This window comes from Cynocephalus volans, chromosome 10 (genome assembly GCF_027409185.1).
Source record: "Cynocephalus volans isolate mCynVol1 chromosome 10, mCynVol1.pri, whole genome shotgun sequence".
NCBI classification, from domain to species: Eukaryota; Metazoa; Chordata; class Mammalia; order Dermoptera; family Cynocephalidae; genus Cynocephalus; species Cynocephalus volans.
In genome coordinates, this window is record NC_084469.1 from 15,727,518 (window position 1) to 15,755,049 (window position 27,532).

Sequence of the window (27,532 nt, forward strand, 5' to 3'; positions counted from 1 at the left end):
TCGCTGCCCAGAGCCCAGACCAGAGGCAAGGGAACGGGGTACACAGCTGGGCCCTCCCCGCCGAGGCCCTGGGCGGCCTGCCCACAAGGAGGTCAAAGTATCTACTGCTGACTGGCCGGGCCGGGGCTCCCAGCCGGCCATCAGCCCTGGGTTCCTTCCACAACATCCCAGGAGGGAGGGGTGGTTGGGGAAACAAAAAGAGGGGGTTTCTGAGCCCCAGAGAAGAACGGTTGGGATTATCTATGGATTTCAACTATTCAAGCTCTCCCTTTTATCCCCCAAGCAGAGAACATTGACAGTTGGAAGTAAAATCATGTATCTGATCACCCCAACAGGTCATGATGCAAAGGACCAGGGTGGGAACCTATTATTACTGGTGTCATTACAGTGTCATCCTCTGTCACCAATAATAATTACAATATTATAATACCGTAGTCATATAGTATCATAATACCACTGATGAGTCATACTATGGATGCCATGTGATGTTCTAGAAGCCGCATATGTTATAGAGTATAAGGCGCCAGCTAATGTGGGACATCCTATACTAAGATGACATGTAATGCTATGACAGCTGGCACTGCCTGGGGTAAAGACAAGGCAAGGGGAGCAGCGAGGGGGAGGGATGATCCTAAACGCAAATCTGGCTCATGGCGAGATCACCCTCCCACTCCCCAGAAGGAAGTGGAAGAGCCAGGTCAGCGCCAGCCTCTGAGGTGAAGGAGCTCCGGTCATGGTGAGGAGGGAGCAGGGGGCGCAGGACACAGGGGGCCGGTCCCCCACTTACATGTTGCTCTCTCTACATATATCTATCTCCATCTAGCACTGGACTCTTCTCCTCCTCGTTCTCTGAGGACAGGGAGCAAAGAGAGGAGACGGGTTACCGACAGGCCCGCAGCTCTCCACCCAGCCGCCAGGTGGCGCTGCTGCAGGGGCAGGTCCCACTTGGCACAGCTTTTGATCGTGAACCCTGAGTCTTCTGGCTGCAGCATGACCTCCTCACCCTCTCCCTGCCCTCTGAGGCTGGAGGCTGAATTGTACTCCAGCCATCGCTTGGAGGGGCAGGCTCTAAAAATGAGAACCCAGGAGCCTGGGAGGCAGGGAGACCCAGCAGGGTGGGACTACCCTGAAGCCAGGGCTATGACTGGCTAGACGTGTGAGGGCAGGGTCCTTTTCCACAGGGCCCCCTCTTCTGCATCAGTCCCAGGGTGCTGGCAGCTGGGTCAGATGGCCTGGGGGTCAAGGTCACAGCCATCACCCCTCTGCAGAGAGAGGCACATACCGGGAGGGAGGTGCCCTGGCTGGGGCAGGCAGCTCCACCCTGGACACAGGCTCGCCCCCCGTGTTATCCCAGACACGCCGCTCCCAGGACACTGCCCTGGCCCCACCTCCACACCAGCAGGGTGGTGACCAAACTGCTGAGCTGGAGCCCAGCACCTCACTCACCTGACTCTCAGCCTGGGATATCCCAGGCTGCCTGTCCGGGCCGCCCACCTCAGGCCTGGGGCCCTCCAGGAAATTGGATGGAACCAGGCCCCTTTGTCCGTTCAGTTCTCCCTGAGGATGAGACAACATGAGACTGAGACCAGGGCAGAGGCCCCAGCTCCGCCTCCTCTACCCTGAGGCACTGGGGAACAGCCTGGGGCCAAAATCACTGTCAAGGAGATGACCTGTTCCATTCCTCCAGGCTTCCATCAGGAACCCTTGCCCATCCCCCTGCCCAGCTCTGAGAGAGCCCTCTCTGAAAGGGCAGCTGAGCTAGGGCATGGCACACCCCTCCCCCGCGAGGTTCTCACATAGTAAAAACCATCATCGTCCATGCCCCCGAACACAGTAATGACGTCCCCTGCCCGGAAGGGCAGCTCTGCCTATGGAGAGAGCAAGAGGCAGGTGTTAGGCCCAGGGAGACTCTGCCACCCCCTACCCATGCACGTTCGCTGGGCTCTTCGTGAGGGTCCTCACCTCCACATCCATGTTGGGGGAGTTCTCTTGGGGGTTGTAGTCAAATGCAGCCACCATGGAGCAGGGAGCTTTCAGGTCAGCAGAAGGGACTGCCTTGGGGGACCCTGCAGGGGAAGCGGGGGAAGATTCAGGATTCTCTCGAGACCCCCGACTCCATACTATCCTCTGCACTGGAGACCTGCTGACCCCCTATTCACCACCTCCCCATTAATTGTAGCCCCTGGGGAAAGGCCAGAGGGAGGCAACCCACCCCACCTCTTTCCCCAGTCTCACCTGCCCAGGGATGACATCTCACCTGGACAGGGCAGGGCAGGGCCTTCCGACTCAGCTGTGGAAAGAATGTTGTCTATAAGCCCCGTCTCTCCCTTTCCTCTCTATCCCAGGCTGGGGTGGTGCTGGACAGGGAGGATACTCGCCCTCATGCAAAGGACAGAGGAGGGGAAGCATACTCAGAGAGCACATTGGCCCTACTCTTCTTGGTAGTTTGGTAGTGAACTAAGGCCCAGAGAGGGTATGTGACATGCTCCAGGTTGCACAGAATTTACAGTCAGGTGCCTTTGGGAACAGAGGTCTCAGCAAACCATCCCCCCTCCCCACCAGAATGAAGCCCCCCACTGGAGGGGGTAGATATGTGCAAAGGTCTGCCCTGATTCCCTTTACCTGCTCAAAATCCCACAGATGTCTCCCCAGAGACCCAAGCAGTGCCACCCCCACCTCAACCCACACACACATATTCTCACAGGTACCCAAGGGAGATTGGGGTCTTACCCACCTTTTTTAGAGCGGCGGGGCTTGGGGGGAGGCCCAGTTGTGCGGGCTGTGGGGTACACAAAGGAACCATTCCCTGATCCAGGAAGGGAAGCAGATATGAGAGAAACTGAGGCAAGGGAGATGTGGAAGGGGATAGGACAGTGACTGGAGTCTCCTCTCAGGGCTGTGCCAGGGTTCCTGAGCTTGTATCTTAAAGGCATTCATCTCCCATCCCCTACAAGAGCCCCACCTGGCTCCAGGACCCAAAATACATGGCTAGCACTCCTGTATTCTCCTAAAAAGGCCCACCCCTCAGCAACAGACGCCCACCCCAGGTAGTCTCAGTCTCTGCCAGGCTCCAGTGGCTCTGCTAGACTCTGGATAAGTGAGGCACCCCAGCCACCCCAGACACACATATCACTCAGGGTGGGGCTGAGTTGGAATGGGGTGCTGGGAGGTGGGTGAGGGACAGCAGCAGGTCGTACCTGAGCCCTCAACGAGAACATCTGGAGAGAGATAACCCAGCTGCAGCAGCTGCTGTGTCCCCGAGGGACTGTCCACAGCCACCTCAGCCACCATGTTGCAAGGGATGTAGCCTGAGCGGCCCCCACCTTCACCCCGGTAGAAGCCATCAGCATCCTTGTCCCCAAACACCTGGAGGCAAAGACCAGGGTCTCAGGAAGCCAGTTCAACATGCTCCCTGTGTCCCCAGGCCCTGAACCCCAGCAGCACCCCATGTGGAACTGTGGCAGAACGCTCTCCCTTTTGAAGGCCATGGAACAGAAAATAAGGGAAAAGAACAGAGATCAGAGGGACCAAAGAAAACAGCCCTTTCTGGTCATCACCATCCGCTGTCTACACGGCCATTGCCCCATTCCACCCAGACTGCATCTCCCTAACTCAGAGCAAAAGCAAAAAACCTTCAATCAAAACTTGGAGGAATAATAAAACTGTCAGCAGCACTCAGTTCTACTGTGCTGACAGTGTGCCAGGCAGTCTAAGTGCCTTATGTACATTAAATGACTTAACCCACAAACAGCCTCATGAGGTAGACACTCATATTCCCCCCGTTTTACCAATGAGAAAACTGAGGCCCAAGGTTACACAGGTTTCTACTCAAGGTCACACAGCTAGAAGTGGCGGAGCCAGGTCCAAACCCACAACATCTGGCCCTAGGAGCTGTGCTCTCCACCGCGCCTCCATGATGCCTCCAGTGCCGCGGGGACGCGGGGAGGCGGACGCCGGCTGGAGCTGGGGAGCTCTGGGCCCAGACAGTGGGTCAGTCACCTTCAGGACCTGCCCCTCCCTGAAGGGGAGCTCCTCTTCTCCAGCATCAGGGTTGGGTGACATTGACACGGGGTCATAGTCAAACAGAGCCACAAAGACCCTGACAGGCAGGTCCTGGTCAGACGGGGCTTCTGGGGGGCTCCTCGAAGGGGCTGTGGAGAGGGAGGGGGACAGTGACCCGGCGAGCTCCGGCCAGGGCTTAGGAAAGGCCCCCTCCAGCCTGGCCCGGCCCCCACCAGGTGCTCACCCGGCTCAGCGGCATCTGGCCTGGGGGCTCGGGCCCCTCTCCTCTGGGGGCCCCTCCAGCCCGAGCTGTCCTGCCCTCGTGGCTCCCCAGTCTCTGCTGCCTGCAAAGAGGGGGCAACAGATGGCAGAAGTGACACCTCCCCCTCCGGTGGGCCCTTCCCCGGGGAGAGGACCCCCCGCACGTCCCCGCTCTGCCCCTCAGCGTAAGCAGCACAGCAGAGCAGGAGCACAGCATTCCTCTCCAGCCAGCCTCGCAGCCTCGCTGGGGACACCAGACGTCCCCGTGGAAGGAGGGGAGGCCCCAGCCCCGGCCCTCCTGGATGAGTGCAGTAGAGGGGACTGGAGTTGGCCAAGCAGCCAGGTGACTCTGGACAGGGCATCAGTCAGTGTCCTGGAGACATAACTAGCTATGTGGAGAGAAGGGCCACACCTGCCCGAAGGCGGCCACCGGCCACTAGCGCTAACAGAATATGGCTCATCGCAGTCCGAGCAGCGCAAGCGGCGAAGCGGTGGAATGTGGGCGGGAGGCGGGGAGGGCGCGGGAGGCCCGGCCCCTCTGCGGATGGAGGCGCAGCGTGGGATGGGAGCGGCTGGGGGGCAGCAAGCGGGCCGCCAGGCGGCAGCAGGCAGGGGGCTGCCTGGCGTGGGGTGGGCACGGACCCGGGAGGGCGGCTCCTTGGTTCTGCCCGTCGCACTGCGGCCTCTCCGCTCTGGCTCCCCTTTCTCCCAGGCTGGGAGGCGGGAGTAGGGGCTGGGGCCCGAACTGGCCTTCAGAGGCCCCCTGGGCCTTGCTGCGGCTGCTGTGCCCCAGGCCTCCCCATCTCTGGGGTAGCAGGAGCTGGTGATGCTGATGCCCCCACTGCCCACCTCCTGCTCGTCCTCAGAATCATATTCAATGCTGATTTCCAAGCACCTGGGGGACAGGTAGCTGGCCAGGGCAGATTCTGGGGCCCCGCCCCGGGGGCACCTCCAGGAAGGACCTGGCCGCTCTCTCCCACCAGCCTCTAGTCCTGTCCTGGGGCCCTCAATCACAGGCAGGCCACCCCTCTCCCGGGTGGGGCCTGGTCGTCCAGTGGCCTGGGGCCCGCCGTTGCTGAGAAGCCGGCTGCAGTGTTCACGGGGATCTGGAGGCCGCCTGCGGTCTGAGGGCTTCTCAGGGGAACCACCGCCTCTCTTCCGGCTGCTTCCACCAACTAGTCCAGGCATATACTCCAGGCGGTCCCCAGCTCTGGAGGGCTCAGGAGACAAGGGACACAGGCCAGGTCCTTGGGGCTGACCACTGTCACAGCCCGGCCCCAGCAATGCATGTTCAGGTGGGCCAGAGTCTCGGCCCGCCCCTGGCTCCTCGTCCTCCTCTTCCTCTTCTTCCTCCTCCTCGGGGATGCTGAAGAGCTTCTTGCTGCAGAACTGCTGGAGGGGCAGCTCCAGGATCTGCTCCAAAATCTCCTCGTCACTGTCAGTCTCACAAAAGGGCTCGGGCTGGGGCTGGGGGTGGGAAGGATGTGGGGTGGGGAGCAGCAGGGAAGAGAGGTGGTAGGGGAGAGGAGAGCTGTGATCTTTGCCCTCAAATGAGAGCTCTCCCTCAACTTCCTCTGAGAGGAAAGAGCCAGAGGGACAGTGGCTGGCCCAAAGTCCCACACACATCCGGGCAGAGCCAGAGGAAGAATTAGGGAACACAGCCAAGGAAAAGGTCCCACACCTGTGGGACAGAAGCATCGGGGAGCAGGCCATGCCTGTCATAGTGCGGAGGCCTCCCCATCCCCTCCCCAGAAGCTTCCAGCACAAGGATCTCAAACAGCACCAGCTTCGCCTGGCCAGGGCACTGCATCTGGTGGGCTGGAAGGAGAGAAGGTGCAGAAAAGAGCTCCTCCTCCTCCCCTTTCTTCCCAGGAGGGCAGAGGCTGATCCTGGGCCACTTTATATCTGCTACTTAGAACAGGCCACACACCTAGAATGTTGCTGGCACGCGGTGGTGGCCAGGGCAGCAGCTGACACATGGCATGGAGGTCCCTGGAGCCTGAGCTCCAAGGCCCACCAGCCCCTCCCCACCCCGTTACCTTTGCCCCACTCTCCCGGATACTGTTGCCAGCAACCTGCTTCTGGGAGGAACAAGGCCTGGAACCCAGCTCCTCCTCCTCCTCCTCCTCCTCCTCCTCCTCCTCCTGGATGTCCGACAAGTCTGAGCTGCGGCCATGATCCACAAGGGAGTTCACAAGGCGAACCCCAAGTTCTGCCGCGTCCTCCCTCTGCAAGAGGCGAGGCAAGGGAGGGAAGATGGGCAGGGCAGTGAGGGGCACGGGGGCTCTAGGCAGGGTCAGCCTCAGCCAGAATAAAAGGGTCCTGTGACAGAGGGAGAAAGAGCCATGCCCAGAATTGGGGGGGTACATGATGGAGGTAGGAGGCAGGGGGATGGGAGCCGACAGGAGAAAAATCTGGGAAGAAAAATGTAACAAGGAAACGCACACACAGCACAGACAGGTGTCAGAGCCGGCCGGAGCAGGGCACAAGAGGAGAGGGCAACCGGATTTGGACTGGCAGAAGGCGGGGAGGCAGGCCCTGACTCTTTGAGGTGGCACACTGTGTCCTCAACCCCTACCTCAGTCCTGGGTCTCAGCCCAGACCCTGTGTCTCCTCCGTGGCAGGCCTCAGGACTCGGTGGCCTCTGGGTCAGTGCTCCCCGGGTGGAGCAGGGTACCGGGCGGGCCTCTTCCACAGTCCACTCGGCCTCCTGATGGGCCAGTGAGGGAGCCGCAGGGCCAGGGCCTCTCTCACCAAGGGCTGGCTCAACGGCGCTCCTCTCCTCTGAGGCACCCAGCATAGCTGCCCGGGCCTCCCCCTGGAACAGAAGGCACTGAGGACGGGCCCAAGCCCCAGGCCCTTCACCCAGCCTGCACCTGCTCCCCCCTCCCCAGGCAGGGTACCTGGGAGCAAGGTGCTAGAGGCTTTTCTTGGGATCCTTTTGGTGTCTCTCTGGGAGGGCTTGCCGGAGGGCCCCCGGGGGGCTCTTGAGTTCCATGGGGGACAGGGTGCCGGAGGGGAGAGCTGGAGTCTCCAGGACTTGGGGAGGCTGGAGCAAGGGGTGGTCTGGCCTCTGGGCTTGGTCGTGATGAGGGGCAAGAGATCCTGGTTGGCAGGCAGGTGGGAGCCAGGGCTGGAGCGACAGGAGCTGGGATGGAGTCAGCCGACTCGCCGTGGGGTGACATGGTACGCACAGCCACCTCGTGGCACACCTGCAGCAGCTGCATCTGGGACAACTCAACCAGCACGCTGCCTGCCGTGGGCGAGGCCACCTCCATGATCTGCCAGTTGGGGGAGCACAGATCAGGAAGGGGAGGCTGAGAGAGCCAGTGTGAGAACACGATGACAACAATGGCAGCTAGCCTCATGCCAAGCACTGCGCTGAGCCCTCTGCCTGCTGTACCTCATTTAACCCTCCTGGCTACATGGCTTCAGCCGTTTCAAATCTGTTACAAGCTGCCAATCTGTTGCACAGTGCCCAAATGCTGGGGGCTGGGCATCTCTATGCCATGCCAGGGAGACGAGGCCTCTGAGCATGGCAAGGAGGGACCCCACACCCCGCTCCCAGGGCACAGGAGGGCAGAGCCCCCAGGCCATACCTTCTGCCCATCAGCATAGATGGCGTAGCCAGTGACCCGGACACCGTTGGAGGTGCCGGCAGCGTCAATGGTGACTGGGAGCCAGCTGATGATCAAGATGCCAGGGGAGGGCCCCGGCTCAATCTGCACATCCAGGGGGGCATCTGGTGGGCCTGGGGGAGGGGGCACGAGACCCAGTAACATAGGATGCCCCCCACCAGAGATACCAGCCCAATTTGTCATTCTCCTGATGATGCAAATAGGGCCAGTCTGCCCTTCCACCATCCCCTATGGCCCGGCCTCCTGGGTGTCATGAGTGTCAGTGGCCAAGCCTGCATACCTGCTGGGAGTGTGGTGAACTGCAGGGTGGCAGCCCGCTGCTCCGGCCTCTCCCAGCCTGGTTCCCAGGACCCTTGGAGTGGGACCTGAGCCTCCACTCGGGCCTGATAGAGTGTGCCAGGCCGCAGGTGGCAGAAGGTGACCCAGTAGGTGCTGGGGCGGGCAGGTGGGCACTCTTCCCCATTGAGGTAGATGGCATGGGCCAAGTTGCTATTGCTGGGCACCCAGGTGATTTCAGCAGATGTGGCTGTCAACCGATGGACCCGCAGCTGACTAGGTACCACCTCGACCTGAGCACCCACTGCCAAGCAACAGCGCAGAGGGTCGGAGCTGCCCCGGCTGGTCAGGGCCTGCACAGAAACATGGAAGGGCCCAGCCCGCAGGTCCAGGTTCTCAAGCACAGCCTTGGGGGGCACCCCAGGCCCCAGGGCCTGCCGCAGCTCCCCATTTACGCAGACATGGAAGCCGAGTAGTTCCACTGGCTCGGGAGGTGGCTCCCAGGCCAGCACCACACTGTGGGCCAGCTGCTTGAGGACCACCAGGCGGCGGGGATAAGGCACAGCAGGAGACTCGCCCAGGCCCTCTGGTGGGGGGCTCAGACTGAGCTCATCCCCCGCATCCTCCTCCTCTGGTCTGGGCTGACTACGTCCCCCGCTGCTCTGGCCCCCGCTACTGCTGCCACCTCCGCCTCCGCTCAGGAAACTGAGTTCAGGGCCTGAGCTGTGGGACAAATCAGCCAGCTCCGGAGGGAGAGAGGTCAGGAGGTCGTCATCGGACACACGCTCTACGAAATTGGAAGGGACCAGGCCCCTTCGGCCATCCATGAGCTCTCCTGCAGAGGGAGGACAGGAAAGGGCAGGGAAGGGGAAGACAGACAGGAGACAGAGAAAACCCAGCCCAATAAAGGCATTTTAGCAACAGCTAGGGGGTGATCTTAAGCATTTGGTTCAAATGAGTGCTTTTAAAAGACAAGAGCAGTCAAAATCTGGATTAGAGAATTATCATTCGTCTTCATGGCTGTAATAATAGTATTTTGGTTATATAGGACAGCGCTTCTTAAATTGTAATGTGTATATATGAATCACCTGGAGATTTGTTAAAATGCAGATTCTAATTCAGTTAGGTCTGGGTGGGGCTGAGATTCTGCTCTAACAAGCTCCCAGGTGGTGCTGTTGCTGCAAGGACGTAGGAGAACGTCCACATTTTAAGGCTATGCATGTGGAACTACTTCCAGATAAAATGAAATGACATCTATGACTTGCTTTTACATCATCTTTTTAACCCACATATGGATCAGGCAAATATGGCAAAATGTCAACACTCGTTGAATCTAGGTGCCGGGTATCTAGGTGTTCGTTGTACTATTCATTGATTTTCCTGTACGTTTGAAAACGTTCATATTAAAAAGTTGAAAAAAATAAACAGGTCAAGATGAGAAAACAGATGCTATTGATTGGAAAGGCCCCAAGTGGGTTTTATGTAGGCCTGAACAGTGGGGGCCAGGGTGCCCCTCAACTTCCCTTTGTGAAAAACAGACATTCACAAAGAGAGAGGGAAACCACCTCAACAGGGAACGGAAAGAAATCTTTAGAGACAAAAGAACTAAGTGCCAGAGAAAAGACTCAATTGTGGATTCTAGAAGGGATGAGGCCCCACAGCAGGCCTATGTCCAGGCACAGGACTGGCAGTCAATCCAGGCAGCCACTCATGGTGAGATTTACCTGTGTGAGTTCTCCTGAAGACTGGAAAATAGAGTATTTTAAAACATTTATTGTTGATTGTTTGAGGGATGTCAAGGAAGAAGGAAGCTCGGTACACAGCATGTCATGTCGCAGCCAATTTAAAGAAGGAAAAAAATTCTCAGGGAACAGTCAGCTGGTGGCTGCCGTGCCTTATTGGGAGGCAGGGAGCATGGGCCAGGGCTTAGGGCAGGGGTGGGCATGGGCAGGGCTGAGCTGCAGGGGTGCCTGGGAGTTTCCCCAACAGTGATTTGTGCTCCCCACCCCCCACCTCTTATGCCAGGAGGGGGAAAAAAGGAGACTTGAAGAAACCACGGGCACTCCCAGTAAATTAGATAATATAATAAGCACTGTAGTGGGATGAAGGGGGGGCACCCAAAAATATGTCCATGTCCTAATTCCTGGAAGCTGTGAATGTGACCTTATTTGGAAAAAGTGTCTTTGCAGACATGATTAAGTCAAGGATCTTGATATAAGACCATCCTAGATTATCCAGGTGGGTCCTAAATCTAATGACAAGTGGCCTTATAAGAGACACACAGAAGAGAGACACTGAGAGAAGAGGAGGAGACCATGTGACCACAGACACAGAGATTGAAGTAATGTGGCCACAAGCCAAGGAACACTTGGAGCCACCAGAAGCTGAGACAAGGAAGGGAATCTCCCCTAGAACCTCCAGAGGGGGTGTAGCCCTGCCAACACCTTGATTTCAGACTTCCAGTGAAGGAATCAATGTCTGTTGTTTTAAGTCACCCAGTTGGTGGTCATTTGTTATGGCAGCCCTAGGAAACGATCATAAGCCCTAGCACTGAGCAGCGTGAGATGAGAGGCAGGAGCCTTCGCACTAAGAGAATCTACAGCCTGCGAGGCTGAAGCTGGAGCCTGGGCCAGTCAGGCATGTGCTCCAGACACTCGTGCCACTGAGAACAGTCCAGGTGGGACAGATGTACATGAAGCTGTCCCCCAACTAAAGTCTGACAAGGAATGCGGCATCCTACCCAGTTGTCTACATGCCTTTGAATCTATCCCAACCTACCCTAGGCTGTACAGATCAAATTTTAGTGATTTGCAGTTAGTTAATACTTATGTTTTTGCTGCCTCCTTCTAAATAAAGGTGTTTGGTTTTGCTGTTGTTGTATTCATTAAAAAAAAAAAAAAAAAAAAAAAAAAGTGGAGTTTTCTTGGAAGCTATTGACCCCTGCTCTTGATAACCTACCCCTATGGGGAGTTTAGCTGTTTAGGGCACAGAGTCAGGTACTATCATTCCTGCAGCTACTCAAATAACATGCCCAGGACCCGGGGAAAACAAGCTGAGCAGGCTCCAAAGCTCCCGGTGTTACAGACTCAGATCTGAATCTTTCCTAAATCTCCACACACAGTTGCATCCCTCACCCTGCCCTGTCCCCACTCATCCCAGTCTACATGATGCCATCCTCCCCGCTGCTGAAGGATGCAGCCTGGTGCCCAGGCCAGGGCCGCCCTCGGGGAGTCTCCCATGGCCATTTCTTCTGCAGGCCCTACCCTGTTGTCAGTCTCAATGAGGCATCTGTCTCGGGTGCCTGATGAGCCCTCTGGCTTCCTACGGGAACTAGGGAACTGCTCTGAAGCGCAACTGAAGGCCAACTGCTAACCACTTGCTAACACCTTCTCCTGGGATCTGGACCCTGATTCCTCCTCCCCATAACTGATTGAAGTCCAGCATCAAATCTATGCTACATGCATGACCTCGAGTGTCACTACTGTAAAACACTGCCATGCCCTGTCTACCAGCACAAATCTCCTGTGACACTCTGTCCATCGCCTGGACTGTGCTAGGCCCTGCCCTGTCCTGCTTGGGGCCAGACCTCTTTCTTTCTTTGTCTTTTGCCACAGGCCTGCCCCCCTCCACCTTCTGGGGTTTCTGTATGCCTCTTAGTTGAGTCTGAAAAGTTATGGTGGGCTGAGCACACTGGGCAGAGAAGACAGGTAGACGGGTGGAGGTCTTTAGGAACAGGGGCTTAAAGGCAGGGGATTGGACAGAATGACCCCTACTACCTTCCTACCTTCAAAAAAGCCATCCTCATCCATGTTGCCGTAGATGTAGATGTACTCGCCAGCTGTCAGCGGAAGCTCTGCCTCCGGATTCTCATTGGGGCCCTCGAAGGGGTTGTAGCTGTTGGGGGAGGCGCGAGGAGGAGGACAGTGACCTACATTCCACTTCCATGTCCCGTCCCCTCTCTCCCACTGCACTAAGCCTTTATGGAGACTTGGTCATCCACATTAGCCAAGCAGAGCACTCACTGAGCCCACCTTGGTCCAACTAGCTTATGAGAATGACCTGGGGTCCCTGGACCACCCCCACCACCTCCAGGGGTCTCTATCTTCACCTGGCTTCCTCCTCCCAGGCACCCCAAATGCTGGGGGGTAGGTGGGCAGCAAGGGTGAGGAGCCCACCTATAGCGCGCTAGGAAGACCTGGATCCTGGCTCCTGCCCGGCTGCCCTCTGGTGCTGCTGGGAGCAGGGAGACACTGTCTGCCTCCAGTTCCTCCACCTCACTGGCTGTGTCCACCTGGGGGCAAACAGATAGGACTGGTTCTTCTCCAGGGTCTGGGGCCAAAGGCAATGCGGCAGGTTTCCAGGCTGAGGCAGAGGACCCCACGGCTTTGAAAAGGGAAAGTGAGCACATACACGCTGCTCAAGGCCATGGCGACAAGCCCTAAAGTTTTCTAAATCAGCACCTGAGCCAGCAGGTCCTGGCAGAGGCCAGTTGCCCTGGGCAGGGGGAGTGGGGATAACCTGCATTCCTCCCTGAGCCCTGGTCCCTACTGTACCAGCCCAGTAAATGCAACCACCATCCCCACCTGCGGGGGGCCAGGCTCTGCTGGTGCAGGGAGTGGTGTCGATGGCAGTTTAGATCCTGAAGGTAAAAACGCAGCGAAGCACCCTGACTGCAAAGAGCTGGAAGCAAGGAAGCAGAGGAGCTGGAGAAGCTCCTGCCACTAGCCACTGTCTAGCCCCTGACAATGCTCACCCAGTTCAGCCCTGGAACTCAGAACTTCCTGCCCACTTGCCTGGCCCACAGCAGGGGCACCCCTGATTCTCTGACTGTGGTTCAAATTGCTGGTGCTGGCCTGGGAACAGGCTGTCTTATCTTCTCTGCCAAAGCCTGGGAGAAAGGGACCCAGTGGGCAGCCCCTCCCCAAGTGCATCCAAAGCCAGCAGCACCATTCTACCCCACGAGGGGGCAGTAGAGGTCCGAGGCAGGGTTCCCCCACTTTCTGAAGCCGTGAATAAGCCAGGCTGCTCCTGACCTGCCCCCCTCCACTTTCTGGGGTTTGTGGGTGAAAGAGGGATGAGGCGATCAAAAGAGCTATGAGTGATGTTCAAGAACTTCACGATAATAGCTGCCATATGATAAGCATCTACTGCATGCCCTTGCACTGAGACACTTTCCTTATATTTTCTCATGTAATCCTCACAACAACCTTAGAAAGCAGTTTTTATTAGTTCCAATATTAGGATAAGGAAACCAAAGCTCAGAAAGGGTCGGTGACTTGCATAAGACAAAGCTGGGATTTGAATCCTGGAACCTGTGCTCTCTCACACCATCATGTGCTTCTGCTACAGATGCTCTTATGAAAAGTCTCATTACGTGGATCCTGGCGCCAAAGTGTCTCCTCCACCCAGCCCAGGACTCTAGGGCCTCCCTGGGCCCCTGAAGGGTGGGATTTGGTGGCCTCGAGGTGAGGCTTGAAGGAGAGCCCTGGAGAGCAGGGACAGGCTCCACCTGAGCTCCCCGCCCACGGGGAGGAATCCACAGCCCTTCCACCTCCCAAACTCCTGAGGACCCCAGAAGAGGTCAGACCTCTTTCACTCTCCCTTCCCCAAACCAACGCCAGAACCCCAGGCCCCTCCCGGCACTGACCTCAGGTGTAGGGCATGACTTGGGGCTGTTGTGGATGGACTCGGAGCGAGAGGAGTTGGAGAGAGACTCTGCCTTCTTGGCCGTCCTTCGAGGGACCCCAGTAAGGGTGGCAGGGGCGAGCTCGGAAGACTTTGCAGTGCAGCGCCCTGGGGAGCCCGGTGGAAGGTCAAGGTCTAAAGAGAAGATGGCACATGGGCTTGGGGTCTGTGGCCTGAGGAGGGACCAGGGAGATAGGGTGGAGCTTCTTGGATATGAGGGTCAGGCCCTCCATAGCCAGGTTTCCATACAAGAAGGGAAATATTTGAGGGGAATCTTACTAAGGAGAGGTGTAGGTGACTTAAATATATTATTTCACATGATCCTCAGAGCAGCTTGATGAGATGCATTTAATTATGCCTGTCTTACAGCTTAGGAAACTATGTCCCGGGGAGTTAAGCATCTTGCTCAAAATCACATTGACTGTTAAGTGCATGGAGATGGTACCAGCAGACCTGACCGACCTCAAAGCCCCAACTCTTCACAAGACCGTACTGCCCGCTACTGACTCTGAGGGCCCAACCCCCAGCAATGATCAGAGAGGTCTTGCTGGAAGAAAAGAAGCAGGAGCCTGAGATGCCTGCCCCATCAGAGCCTGATTCTAGCCAGGCGAAGCTCTAACTTGCTGTGTGGCTTTGGATGAGTTGCTGACCTTCTCTGATCCTAAACTCTTTGCTCTATACAAAAGCCCCAGGCCTAGAGATTCCAGGCCAGTGTCACTAGGGTCTACCTTACCTTTGGGGCCGGACCCATGGCAGGGCTGTGGGGTGGAGCAGCAGCAGGGGGGTGGTGGGCGGTCCCCAAGGGCACCGCAGCCCAGTGCAGAGGTGAGCAGATCCAAGGGGCCGGGGTGCAGGCGGAAGGCCTGGAGCTCCTGAGCCAGGAGGCTGAAGCACTCGGTTTGGCTGCGGCACTGCTCCTCAAGCTCTCGAACCCGGGCCTAGGCCAAGACCCACCATGAATCACCAGGCCTGGCAAAGCTGCCCAATGCCGGCTATGCCATCTCCACACAGCCCACACTGAGCTTTACATCACATCCACCCAGCCCCCAGGCCTAGGCATCAATTCTTGGCCTGGCTGCCCCACTGCCCTTAACGGTGTCTGAGCTGAGGGTGAAGTCCAGGGCTGGGGGACATCGGAGCCTCACACACTCACCAACCCTCATGTCACGGGCAGTGGCACTCCTGCTTCTGGCTGCCTTCTAGGTCAACAGGGATCATTCCCACCCCCATCACCACTGCCAGTATCACCTCAGGAATTTTCTCAGCTCAGTCCCTTGTCGCCCTCCCCCAGTCAGTGACCCAAATCCCTTGTCCTTAGAGCAGTGGGCAAGAGACTCGACAGGAGAGCTGACATCTTTGTGATGGGAATGGGCCAGTTCTCAAGAATTTTTCTCAGGTATCAGGAGAGTCCCAATATCAGGGGCTCTCCCCTGGCCAATATCACGAAGAGCATGAGTCAGTTGGTGACAAACTTCCTCATGGTCTGAGTGGCTACAGGAGGGAAGGCCCTTTGTCTGTCACGCACAGCAGCAGGTCTGGGACGAGGGGACAGCCCACATGTCCCGCAGGAACTTCAGCCCATCTACAGATTCTCAGGTCTGCTACCAGCGACACCCCCCTCTGTTGGACATGAGCGTTGGAACCGCTTGGGCCCTGAGGGAGGGGACGCAGTTCAGCCAGCCCTGAGGGATGTAGGGAGGGGATAATCGGGAGACAGGGGTGCAATAAGGGGTCTGTACCTGCATGGAATCCAAGGTAGACTGTGGCAGGAAAAGAAAGCACAGAGGAGAGGTTAGAACCCTTAGCCCTGTAGGTCATTAACCCAGAGAGGGAAGGAGAGAGAGGGGTCTAAGTGGACGCCATCTGCTCAGCTCCCCAGATTGACTGAGCAGTTCCTAAATGGTAGGACGCGTCAGGTGAAGGCAGCCTCTGGGAGTGGGTGGCAAAGGGAGACTTCAGCTACCACACTCAGGAGCCCCCCGCCCAGCTGAGCCCCAGCCTGAGACACAGGCCAATGGTGGAGGGAACTCGCCCAGGCCCTGGAGCATGTCAGGGCCCCTCCTGCCACCCCACACCCTCCCCCCACAACTACATGCACTCAGTCCATTCTAGCTCTCTCGGAAGTTCATCTGCCTTCCCCCCAAGGTGGTGGGGCCGGTGGCCACCCCCAGGGACCCTACCTCCAGCAGCTGCACAGCCCCTTCATGCTCCCTCGTGGCTTCTACCTGGGCCTACAGGTGGAAGGAGGCAAAATGCTGGGGGGGAAGGACGAGGAATGGGGGTGGGGTAGAGGGAGGTGGAAGGAGGCAAAATGCTGGGGGGAAGGACGAGGAATGGGGGTGGGGTAGAGGGAGGTGGAAGGAGGCAAAGTGCTGGGGGGAAGGACGAGGAATGGGGGTGGGGTAGAGGGAGGTGCACGGGGGGGCGAGGAAGGAAGGAGGAAGGGAAGGAAGGAGAGGGGAGAAACAGCAGAGAGAGAAGGGAAAGGGGATTGGGGAGGTGGGCGCTGATGGGCTTCTCCTTCCCTGAACCATACCTGAGACGGAAGGCAAGGGGGTCAAGGAGAGGCAGAGCTTGACACTGCTTCTTTCTGGAACATCTACCCTCCTGGCTTCCCTCCCACCTCTCTTGGCCTCTTTTGCCTGCTCCTTGTCTTCTACCCCTTCTGGATGGTAGGGCATCCCCGGACACAGTGCTGGGACCACTTTATACTCTCTACTCTCGCCCCAGGGGTCCCATCTAGTCGCACAACTAAACACATCGATGACTCCAAATATTCCAAGACCAGCTTCCTCATGTCTCTAGACTCACATGTCCAACCATTATGGATATCTCCATTTGAATTTTTAACCCACAATCCAAAACAAAACAGAACTCAGAACTCAGGATTCCCTACCTCCCGGGGAGTGAAAAGCCCCGTGCTCCACCAGGGTTAACACAGCAAACGGGTGACAGGGTAGAGATTCACTTGGGTTCCCACAGTGAGTCTTGTCAATTCTACCTCCAAAACATGTTGCAAGTCCATCCACTTGTTCCCACCTCCAGTGCCTGCACCCTAGTCCAGACGACCATCGCCTCCCTCCTGGACCACTGCCACAGCCCCTAACAGCTGATCACCCTGCTCCATGCCATGCCCACAGTCCATCCTCCACAGTGCCACCAACACGGCCACGTAAAAGTACGAATCAGATCATGTTACTTCCCTGTTCAGGACATTTCAGCAGCTTCAAACTGCTCATAGAGCAAAATACCCAAACTTTTCCCTTGGCCTTTAAGGCCCAACACGATGTGGCTCTTGCCTGCTCCCACTCTGTCCACCCCCTGCTGTACTCTAGCCACCCTGGTCTCAAACCCTTCTCCCAGCTCCTCCCTGCCACAGGGCACTTGCACATCTATTCCCCCTCCCTGGTGTGCTCTACCTCTGGCTCTCCTGACCAACTCCCCTCATCCTTGAGGCATTAGCTCAGCTGTCACCTCCTCAGGGAGGCCATCTCTGATGACCTCTCTAAAGTGGCTCTCACCCCATCCCAGTCACTCTCTGTCACATCACCCTGTTCACCTCCCCCACTGTGCTTGGTGGTGTCTGAAAGCATCTGATTCATGGATCTGCTTACTTGCTGATTGGTCAGGGACCTGGCCTTTGTTCCCGGCAGCCTCCCCCGCACCTAGCACAGGGCCTGGCACTCGGTGGGCTCTGGGCAGATGCTTGCTGGAGGAGCGGGTGGCGAAGCTGGCGTCCAGCAGCCTGCCCCCTACCCTCACTCCTGCCCCACCTGCTGCAGCCTCCGGACCTCCTCCTGCTTCTCCCGCAGGCTGAGCCGCGCCTGCTCATGCTCTGCCTCCAACTGCTGCCGCCGCCGGGCCACCTCCCGCATGTGCTGGAACACAAGGCCCGGGGGTCAAGGCCTCCTCCGCCGTTTCTACACAAGATCTAAGATGAGGGAGCCTGGGATACCATCTACTCCAGATCCCCTCTATTAATAAGGAAACTGAGGCTGGACAAGGCAAGGAGCTGGCAGTGCCTCAGATCCCAGTGTCCCACATGGGCACATATTCTACTGTCCCACTTTCTCCCTGTGCCAGGGCCCAGGACCCTCCCCCACCTACACAGTCCCCTCACCTTCAGAACCTGCTCCAGGCTCTCCAGCTTGCTCTGCAGGCCCTGGCTCTTGCGAAGGGCTGAGTCCCTCTCCTCTGTCACCCCCAGGAGCTGGCCCCTCAGCTCCGCATTCTCCCACTCCACCTGGTGTCAGGGCAGGGGCAGGGAGCAGGGTGTGTGAGCCTTGTCCCACCAGCTCCCTCGCTGGGGGAAATGTACCCTTCATACCCCACCCCAGTTCAGAGGGTAGAGGAGAAAGTCCCTTGCCGAGGGCCAGGGCCCCAGCAGGAGCCCGGGCCTCCACCGGGTACCTGCTCCTTCTCGGTGGCTCTGCTGCTGAGCCGAGAGTTCTCCTGCACGAGGCGGGCATTCTCATCCTGGGCTTCCTTCAGCTGCAGTTCCTGAGGGGAGCAGAGGGGCTCTGGGAAGAGGCCCAGGACCCACATTCCTCCTCCCCCAGCACAGAGGCCCTTGCCTTCCTCCCCCGCCTGGAACCTGCATCAGCCGGGAAAGAAAAGCATCCATGGAACAGGAGAGAAAGTGTGTCCTTGAGGGCCAGAGGGTGAAGGCAGAGCTGAGAGGGAGCCTGCCACCTGGCTGGCCGGGGGAGGGCAGGAGTGGCCTCTGGGTAGCCCTCAGGAGCTCACCAGCTCCTCACAACGCCTCTGCTTTTTCCGGGCTTCCTGCTCCAGGCTCTCGCATTTCTTCCGCTTCTTGCTGAGCTCCGACTCCTGTGGAGTCAGAACAAGGGCTCCTCATGTGAGAAGGCAGATCTGCCCACCGCAGGTCGCCTCCAGCCCTTGACCTGGGACTTACCAGCTGCTGCACCCTCTGTTGTTTCTCTGGCTCCCCTAGGACCACGGGTGGGTTGGTCACATTCTCCAGGGGCACGGCCTGGAAATGGCCAGGGATAGGGGGTTGGCATCTGGGAACATGGCCCCAGTGCAGCCTGCCCCCAGCCCAGCCTGCCCCGGGGAGGTTCCCACTCATGGCACAGTCAGCAATGAAATCCCTGCCTAGGAAGGGGAGGGTACTGCCCGCCCATCACCTCCAGCAGATGTGGAAGTCTGGAGGCTACACCCGTGTGTCGGAACCACAAGTGCTTTGAGATCCTGGGACCCAAGTGTGCCCTGGGAGATGGGACCTTTATCGAGGCCAAAGCTTTCCCTTTTTAGCTTCTAGCAGCAGTCCTGCTCTGTACTCAATAACTGTCCTGGGTGTCCTTCAGCGACTGGCAGAGAATTAGGAGGCTGTTGAGCACCTAGGGATGTGGTGTTCCCAGAGCTAGAGGCTCTGGTTCATCCACATCTGGGCTCGGCCTAGAGCAATGCAAGCCTGGCCAGACTCTCCCGGCTTCCCCCAAGCCCACCCTATCGCATCTCCCATTTATCCGTGCAAACTTTGGGAGAGGACAGGTCTTGATAGGAGGTGCATCTCCCTTCCTGGGCCAGCCAGAGGGGCCAAATCTGAGCAAGAGGCATCCCCCACCCGGAGGCCTTGGCCACGAACGGGTCCCTCCTCCCACGCCTCCTCCCAGAAGTAGGCGGGCCTAGGTGTTGCCCACCTAGGGTGAGGGAGAGGAGCCAGTCCCCTAAGTTCTGGGGGTCTGGAATAGGTCCCCGGCCCTCGGGACAGGGGCTGCTTGCGCCCCGCGCTCAGTGAGGGTCGCCCCTACCTGGAGCCGGGGCAGACGCACCGCTGTCCCGGGTAGCCCGGGACAGGCCTGGCGGGTCGGGCGGGCGTTGAAGGGGGCGTCCCCGCACTACCGCGGCGGCGAGAGGAGGCGGCGCGGGCTGGGCCCGGGTGGCTGCCAGGGCAACCAGGGATTTGCGGCCGGGCCGTACCACTGGCGGCGCGGCAGGGGGGCCGGGCGGGCCCCGGGGACGCAGGCCCGGATCCCCCAGGGGCGGGCGCGGCGCAGGTACGAGCGCGGGAGGTTTGGAGGGGGACCGCGCCCCGGGGTGGGCAAGCTCCCCAGCCCGAGAACGCGCACGCCGCCACCGGGTCGTCGGGGCTCTAAGCGCGGTGCAGGGAGCGATCCCGGGGTCGCCTCCCCATCCACCCACACACCTGCCCTTGTGCTGGCGCTCACCTCGCCCGGGGCCCCGGGAGCCGCCGCCCCTGCTCTGGCCCGGGCAGCGGGGCCCGGGGGCCGGGCCGGCGGGGGCGGCTCTCGCTGGTTGCGCAGGGCGATCTGCCTCTGCAGCCGCAGCACCTCCCGCTGGGACTCGCGCAGCAGCCGGTCGAAGTCCCGCACGTGGAGCCACTGGGGGCCCTCCTGGGGTGAGGGGACAGGGAGGAGAGTCAGGCCTGACCCCTGCCTGCCCCACGCCATGCCCGGCAGAGCCTGCCCCCCACCTTGGCGGAGGGGCTTCGGGCGCGCGGGAACGTGCACGTCCTCCCACGCATACATGCCTGGTCATACGTGCATGCGTGTACGGCCACATGCTTCCGCTAACTCGTGCGCAAACATTCGCAGTAAGTCATTTACTGGGCGTTCTCGGTGTGCCGGCACTGTGCAGGATGCCTGGGGAACATCCCTTCCCACGAGTGTGAGAGGTGTGTGGATTCATACAGCCAGACCCAAGCCGGGAGCACAGAGATGCCCAGGTCTGGGACTCACGGCTCCACCCCCTTCAGTTCAGGCGCCTTCTCCCCTCTCCCACCTGGGCCGTTGCCAGGGAAACCTACCCCCAGCAGCCTCCACCTTCCCCTTTCATTTGCATCTCATTAACATCTCCTCCACATCCCACAAGCCAGGCAGATGGCCCTGCGTAGGGCTGAGCTGGAAGGGGTGACCAGGGTCTCCTCGCACCTTGCCCACCAGGGTGAGCCTGGCCTGCAGCTCCCTGCACTCCCGCTGCAAAGCAGCAATCTGCTTGTCCTTGGCCAGCAGTGCGCTGGCTGTCTCACTGAGGTCCCGGGCTCGCTGGTGGGCTAGGGCCTTCCGGCACAACTCCAAGCTGGGCCCTGGACGGGGCACGGGGGCACTCACCTAGCCAGAGGAGGGGCAAGGCCAGTGGTCACCTGAGGGCTGGGGCACTCCTCCCACTCCTCAGCTCCTCTCAGAGGAGGAGTTAGGATGAAAACCCAGAAGAGTGTTCTCCTGCTTCCGTCTTGTCTGGGGTCTCAGAGGACCAGCGACCTCATTGACCCTATCCCAGCAGTCCCCAAGCAGGACTGAAAGGGTTAACACTGCATCTTAGTTCAGGACTCTGCTAATTCAGGGCTGCCACTGTGATGGGTCTTTCCCTGCCCCCACGCCAGCTCTCCACCCTGAGATGAGCTCAGTGAGAGGCTGCAGCCAGTGCCGGCACGTGGCGATCCAGAATCCTCCTCCCTGCCTGCTCAGAAGCTCCCCACCCGGCCCTTGTCTCCCTCCTGCTGCTCCAGAAACCTTCAGCCTCCTAGCCTGGCCAGCCTTGCCCTTCCCACACCTAAGCCCCTTGATTCCTGCTTTCCTGGGTGCTGTGACTCCCAATCCCCAGCCCCTCAGGCCCAGCCCCTGGGTCCCCTCTTCCCTGGTCACCCAGCCTCCACCCAGCAGCCTCCTGTCCTCACCACCCTCAGGTTGGTTTCCTGCAGCTTCCGGGCCCTCTCCTCCAGCCGCTGGGCAATGACCGCCAGCTCGGCATTCTTCCGCTTCAGCCTCCGCACCTTCTCCTCTGTCTCGGGGAAGCTGCTCTTCCTCTGACAAGGAGTCAGCCAGAATTGGGGTGTGTGGGGAGCACCCCACAGACCCACTTCTAACTGCTCAGGCCTTGGGCTAGAGCCCTGGGCCCACAGTGGGGTCCTTGGCAACTCTAGGCAGGGGTTCGCCCTTTCTGGGTCTTGGGATTGTCACCTCCAGGTAGCCCCCACTTGGAGGGCTGTTCATGGGGTGAGGAGGGCCCTGAGCAGTGGGCCTGGCTCCAGCCAGGACCCAGGACCCTGCTCTCCAAGCCTCACCAGCATCTGATTTTCCTCCTTAAGGATGTCACAGCGCTGCTGCAGCTCCCCCAGGGCCCTCAGCAGCTCCAAATTGGGCCTGTCCCCGAAGCCCATGTTCAGCTTGGCCTGGCGCAGGAAAGGACTGGGTACAGTGCCTCAGGAACCCACCCCACCCAGTCAGAGCCCTCCACGTGGAAGCATCCCCCCTCCACAGTCCGAGGAGACATGGAGATGAGAAGGTTCTCTCCCACATCCCAGGCCTTAAGAGAGAGACACCGGAGGCCTGGGAGAAGGGGCTGTCCAGTCCTCCCTGCCCACAGTGGTATCCCCAAACTTGAGACCTCTCCTGCTATTCCCTGATCCTTCCCACCCATGCCCATCTTCTCCTCCTGGGAAATGCAGCTTGAGTTCCCAATCTCCATTCTTCCAGACTCCTCACAGCCTGTGAGTCCCCTGCCCTCCCCCAAAGTCCTAGTCCCTCCATCTTCTACAAGAGACTGATCACGCTCACCCCAAACCTCGTCCTCTCTGGCTCAGCCCAGCATGGAGACCCCACCCCTGAATCTGCTTCCACCACCATATGCCTCCACACATCCCCCTACCCACCAGCCCCCCAGCACAGACAGAGACTCATGGAGGAGGAGACACAGACAGACAGACTATCGGAGAGAGACACGGAGAGGGAGGGGACAGGAGCAGGGCCAGATGTAGAGAGACAGGTGGAGAGAGTCAGGACAGACAGATGACCAAAAAAAATGGAGCCACTGGTATTCTTGCCCAGTGAAGGTAGGACAGACAGGCACAGAGACAGACCCATAGACAGAGACAGGCCAAGAGAGGAGAGGTGGGCAGAGGGGTCACACATCTTGTCCTGCCTCCTGGCCAGACTGGAGGGCAAGTGAGAGGCTCGGCGCCTTGCAGATCCCAGCCCTCCACAGCTCCCTTACCTTAGGGAAAGCCTCCGCATCCTCATCCTGCAGCCTCAGGCAGCTAGGTCCAGAGCTCGCTTCTTGCTGCCCCAGGCTGGGTGGCCCGGCCTCTGCTCCTTCAGGGTCAATGCCCCCCACAAGCCCAGAGCTCTGGCCTCCCTTGGGCTCAGGACTCTCCTCGGGACTCAGAGCTCTAATCTTCAGAGCTGCTGGAGTATCAGCATCACTTGGGACTGCGCCTCCAGGTTCGCCCCCCTGGCCTGGAGTCCAGCTCTGCCAGGCAGGCAGTGCCCATGGCTCCATGGCTCCAGGGTCCCCAGGCCGTGGGAGGGTTGTCAGTTGCTCCATGGTACTGCGAAGGGACCCCAGGACCTGGGCCAGAGGACATTACCCAGCCAAGTGGGGAGGCTGGCAAGGGTCATGCCAGGCCAGACCCTCTCCCCCCTGAGCTCTTGGCTTCACTGAGTCTCCATTCAAGGTGGGCTGAGTTCTTCCCCACCCACGAAGGAGGCTGCAGAAGGCGTCAGGGCTGCTGGAGCTGGAGCCGGAGGGATGAGAGCTATGTTTGCTCGTGGCTATGTGTGTGCGTGAGTATGTGGTGTAAGTATAAGGGTGTCCCTGTGGGGGTGGGGAGGATGTGCAGAGGCCACCGACAGCAGCGCCTGGGTGACAGTGTGCGTGTGTGTCTCCGGGTCTGTCTGTGTGAGTCAACGCTGTCTTGTGTGTGTTTGGAGGATGCGTGCCCCCACTTATGTGTGTTGAAGGGGTGGTGCTGTGTGTCACTGTCTGTGCCTGTTTCGGAGTTACCAGTTGTTTCTGGGGGGGGTGGTGTCTGTATTGCAGGGCTGAGCCAGTGTGTGATGCTGTCACTGGTTGTATCTGAGTGTGTCAGTGTTGTGCAGCTATGTGCATTGGTGTCATCGTGTGTCCGTCAGCATCTGTGAGTCTGGCCATCTATCACGGCCCCTCAGCCTGGCTAGGGTCCTCAGGAGCTGCTGGGGGTGATCCACTACGGTCCGCTGTGGTCCTTTATCTCCTGCTCCTCTCTCCGCTGCTGCTCACTCGCTTGCTGAGCTGCCGGGCTGGTCCTAAGGAGGCCTGGGTCGATGGGCTGCTTGCCTCATAGTCTCTGCCCCTGCTGGCCTCAGCTCTAGAGACTGCAGGGGTCCCTTACAGTCCCAGAGCCCTGAGATGGTGGGCGCGGAGGAGTGCTGAGCCTCAGAATGGGGGGGAGCTCTCAGAATGGAGAGTCAGCCCTCCCCTCCCCTCCTCCTCCCCTCCTGCCCACCAATAGGAAGTCGGCTGCTGGTTTCCATGGTGATGGCGCTGGACTGGTGGGCTGGACCGGCTGGCAGGGTCCGGACAGAGGGAAAAGCAGATTCCTTGCAGACCCCGGCCCCCGCGCCCTCCACGTGTGGCCTCCCACCCCTCATCCCCACACGTGCTATATTCCACGGTTCAGAGGCAAGAGGGCTGCAGACGGTCCTCCCCACATTGGTGAGACTGGTGGAGACAGAGACAGGGGAGGGATGATAGATAGAGATCCAGCCACAGAGAAGGGCAGGACTAGAAAAGATGGGATTTTAAATGAAACAAGGAGAGAGACAGAAATCAAGAGGAAGATAGAAACAAAGAGACAGAGATAGAAACAGGCTGAGAGAATCACTTCGGCTTCCTCTGGCACACGTCATTTGGAGGGCAGCCTGGCTGTCCCAGGCCAGCAGGGAGACCACATGGCCTGTTGGGATGGCTTTGCCCCAAATTGTCAGGAAGTTTATTTTCTGTCCAGCCTTAGTCCTTTTTGCTATGAGAAACTGGCTTTTTGGGACAAGGACGTGGGAACTCCCCCACCCAGGCTGTATGTGGGGGCAGGGGCCTGGATTGAGTCCCCAGAGACAAGCCTTGGAGAGGTAGCTCCTCACCCCTCTGAACCTGGAACTCAGCAGACAAGCTTGTCTTGGCCAAGGTCGGGGGCCCTCGTGTGGCACCTCCGCAGAATAGCAGCAATGGCACCAAACCATGGAGCCCCTGAACCACGGAGGAGACCTGACCATGGGCTCCACCCAGTCCGGAGCTGATGGAACTGGGGGGCAGGAGTGCATAGGGAGTAGGTGACAACTTCACTTCCCTAAAGCAGTGTGCAGAGCAATGCACACAAGATGTGTGCTAGTGACGTTTAGGTCAAGGCATATATGCGTGCCATTTCGTGCATGCACATGTATAGTATGCATATATAGAATAGACATATTTATTTCTGTGTATGTGTGGGAAGCCAGTGTGTATATTTGTGCTGTTATGTGTCTATGAGTCTCATCGGATGTATACATATGCATGTTTCCGTGTGTGTCGTTGCGTATATGTCTATTTGCATAGTGTCAATGTATATGTGAGCCTTTCATTGTGTGAGTTTATAAATTATAGCACGTGCATCATGATATATATATATATATATATATGGATGCCATTATATGGCATTACATGATATATAATGACATACTCATACAGTCACATAAATATGTATAATGACGTACATTACAATGACATGTTTATATATATATATATCACCATGTATCTATTTTGTATTTATCATGTATGAATGTGTCACTATATATGCACATGTATTGAGCCACTGTTTGTGATGTGAATGTCATTATGTGTGTATTTGTATGCTCTTCTTTGTGTCATATGTTCATGTCATTGCATGTGTGTGTACTATTGAATACGTATGTGTCCTGTGTGTGTATATCCCTGTGTGTCATTGTATGACATGCCAGCCATGTCCCATGTATATATGTCACTGTATATGTGTGTTACTGGCGCATATGTAGGGGGCCTGTGTGTGTAAAGGTACATGCATGCTGGTGCATGTGTGCTTTGTTTATTACTATCTGCGCCCTTGTCTATGCTTAAGATGCTGTGTGGGTGTGCCATAGTGTGTTTTTGCCCAGTTCTTATACTACCAAGGACCCCCTAAACTTCTTAGATTAAAATTGGAGGTAGGCAGCCTTCGGTTTGCAGGTGTAGAGTGAGTGGAGAGCCGGCAGGGCCAGAGCCAGGGTAAAAGGTGGGAGGGCACCTCAGACCCCTGCCCCTTTGTGTCCTACCCTCTTTCTTCAGATTGCCCGGAGAGCCTCACCCCAGTGGCCCAGGCCCTTCCCTTCTCTGCTGTGGCCCGGCCAGCCCAGAGCCTTCTTCTGATCTCACAGCCAAGTCCAAACCCATTTCTCTCCTGGGAGAGTGAGAGTGAGAGAGTCTCCCTCCCAGCCCTTCTGTGCACCCACACCATCCATGTGCCTGCTACCCCCACTCAGCCGCCCACCCCCAGCAACAGAGTCTCAGACAAAAGAGAAGCAGAGTCCATTCTTTATTAGTGCCGGGGCCCCTGGCACCACCACCACTCCCTCCGTCTACCCTCCCTGCCCAGTTCGTCCTCGTCCACTGCGGCTGCAGCATCAGGGTGCACATGTCCAGCCCTCCCCACACCCTCCCAGGCATTGAGGCAGCTCCTCAGCTGCTGTGGCATTTCCACAGTTGTCTAGAATCAGGTAGGGATGCGCTTTAGAGGGTAGCGGAGGCCTTTCAGGGATCTGGGGAGATCAGTAGGTTGCGTGAGGTGCTCACCTGTCACACGTGGTCCTGAGCATCGAGGAAGACGGTGGCGGGTGGCGGCAGCCGTGGCGTGGTCTCCGAAGCCCACAGTACACTCATCCATAAAGTAGGAAACACTACACCCTCCAGTGCTGTTAGTAGTGCTTTCTACTTTATGGGTGACTGCACTGTCTGTCTGTCCATCTGGTGTACTCTTCAGGCCACCCGCTCCTCTTCCTGCATCCTGCTTTGAGAGCCCCCCAACCCTCCCCAAGTCTTCCTAAGACCCCTGCACCCTGCCCATGGCCCTCAGAGGGCCCGCCCTGGGCCTTGTGGGCGGTGACTCAGCATGGCGCCAGACTTGCCTCCTCTACCTCCCTCCCCCCACTTCCTCTTTGGTTCCCTCTTCCCTTCCCCCAAGGCTCCACCCCATCCCCCCACTTTCAGGGACATGCAGGTAGAGACCATGGCTACTTTGGAGGCCTCACCCCAGTCCCCAGTTCTGTAACCCCCTGGCTGACCCCTCCCAGCCACAGCACTCGTCCTCCAGAGTCCAACCGAGGCAGCCACAGCCTTCTCCTTCTGAAGGTCTGGGTCCCCAGCCTTCCCACTGGCCCAAGGTCCTGCCTCCCCGAGGCCTGGGTCCCCAGCCTCCCCACCGGCCCGAGGTCCTGCCTCCCCAAGGCTGGGTCCCCAGCCTCCCCACCGGCCCGAGGTCCTGCCTCCCTCACTGCCCTGCTGCTCCCCAGGCAGTAGCCCAGGAGTATCTGATAGAAATGGTGGCCATGTTGGGCAGAGGAAGACCCTTAGCACCTCTCGCTGGCGCTGGTCCCACTTTACAGCCTCTGTCATCCCCACCCTACTACTCAACCCTCTTCCCTCGGCACCATAAACACCTCTTTCTTCATCTGGGGCCAGGAGCCATATTACCTTCCCGAACTAGGGAGGATTTTGAGAAGCTGCCCACCATGAAGGCTGGTAGAGCTTGAGGGTATTACACCTCTTCACCTAGAGCTTCGCAGTGAGCCTCGGCACCCAAGATCCTGCCCGCCCCCACCCTCCTCCAAGCTTCTCCGCCCAGAGCCCACAAGCCAAGTCCCTCCTGGCCCCTTGAGGCCCAGAGT

General features: G+C 58.4%; 1 protein-coding gene across 3 annotated transcripts; it reads right to left on the reverse strand.

Moving 5' to 3' along the window:
- Positions 1-803: 803 nt before the first annotated feature.
- TSPOAP1 (TSPO associated protein 1) lies at positions 804-23,168 on the reverse strand. 3 transcript variants are annotated; one of them, XM_063110467.1, is made up of 31 exons: positions 22,839-23,168; positions 21,910-22,017; positions 21,523-21,651; positions 20,777-20,956; positions 20,054-20,239; positions 18,778-18,855; positions 18,609-18,692; positions 18,273-18,362; positions 17,983-18,105; positions 17,636-17,740; positions 16,043-16,093; positions 15,602-15,622; positions 14,596-14,800; positions 13,825-13,997; positions 12,353-12,468; positions 11,962-12,071; positions 8,182-9,012; positions 7,863-8,014; positions 7,167-7,544; positions 6,842-7,081; positions 6,303-6,491; positions 4,906-5,730; positions 4,247-4,346; positions 4,000-4,151; positions 3,198-3,366; positions 2,735-2,779; positions 2,258-2,290; positions 1,963-2,066; positions 1,797-1,868; positions 1,447-1,557; positions 804-849 (listed from the first exon to the last, which is right to left on the reverse strand). In XM_063110467.1, exons 1-31 carry the CDS (start codon positions 23,166-23,168, stop codon positions 820-822), a joined length of 5,520 nt encoding a protein of 1,839 aa, XP_062966537.1. In that variant the 3' UTR covers positions 804-819. The 3 variants fall into 3 exon arrangements, with proteins under 3 accessions (XP_062966537.1, XP_062966536.1, XP_062966538.1); XM_063110466.1 differs by having other exon boundaries at positions 2,735-2,806; XM_063110468.1 differs by lacking the exon at positions 20,777-20,956 and having other exon boundaries at positions 2,735-2,806.
- Between the last annotated feature and the right edge of the window lie 4,364 nt (positions 23,169-27,532).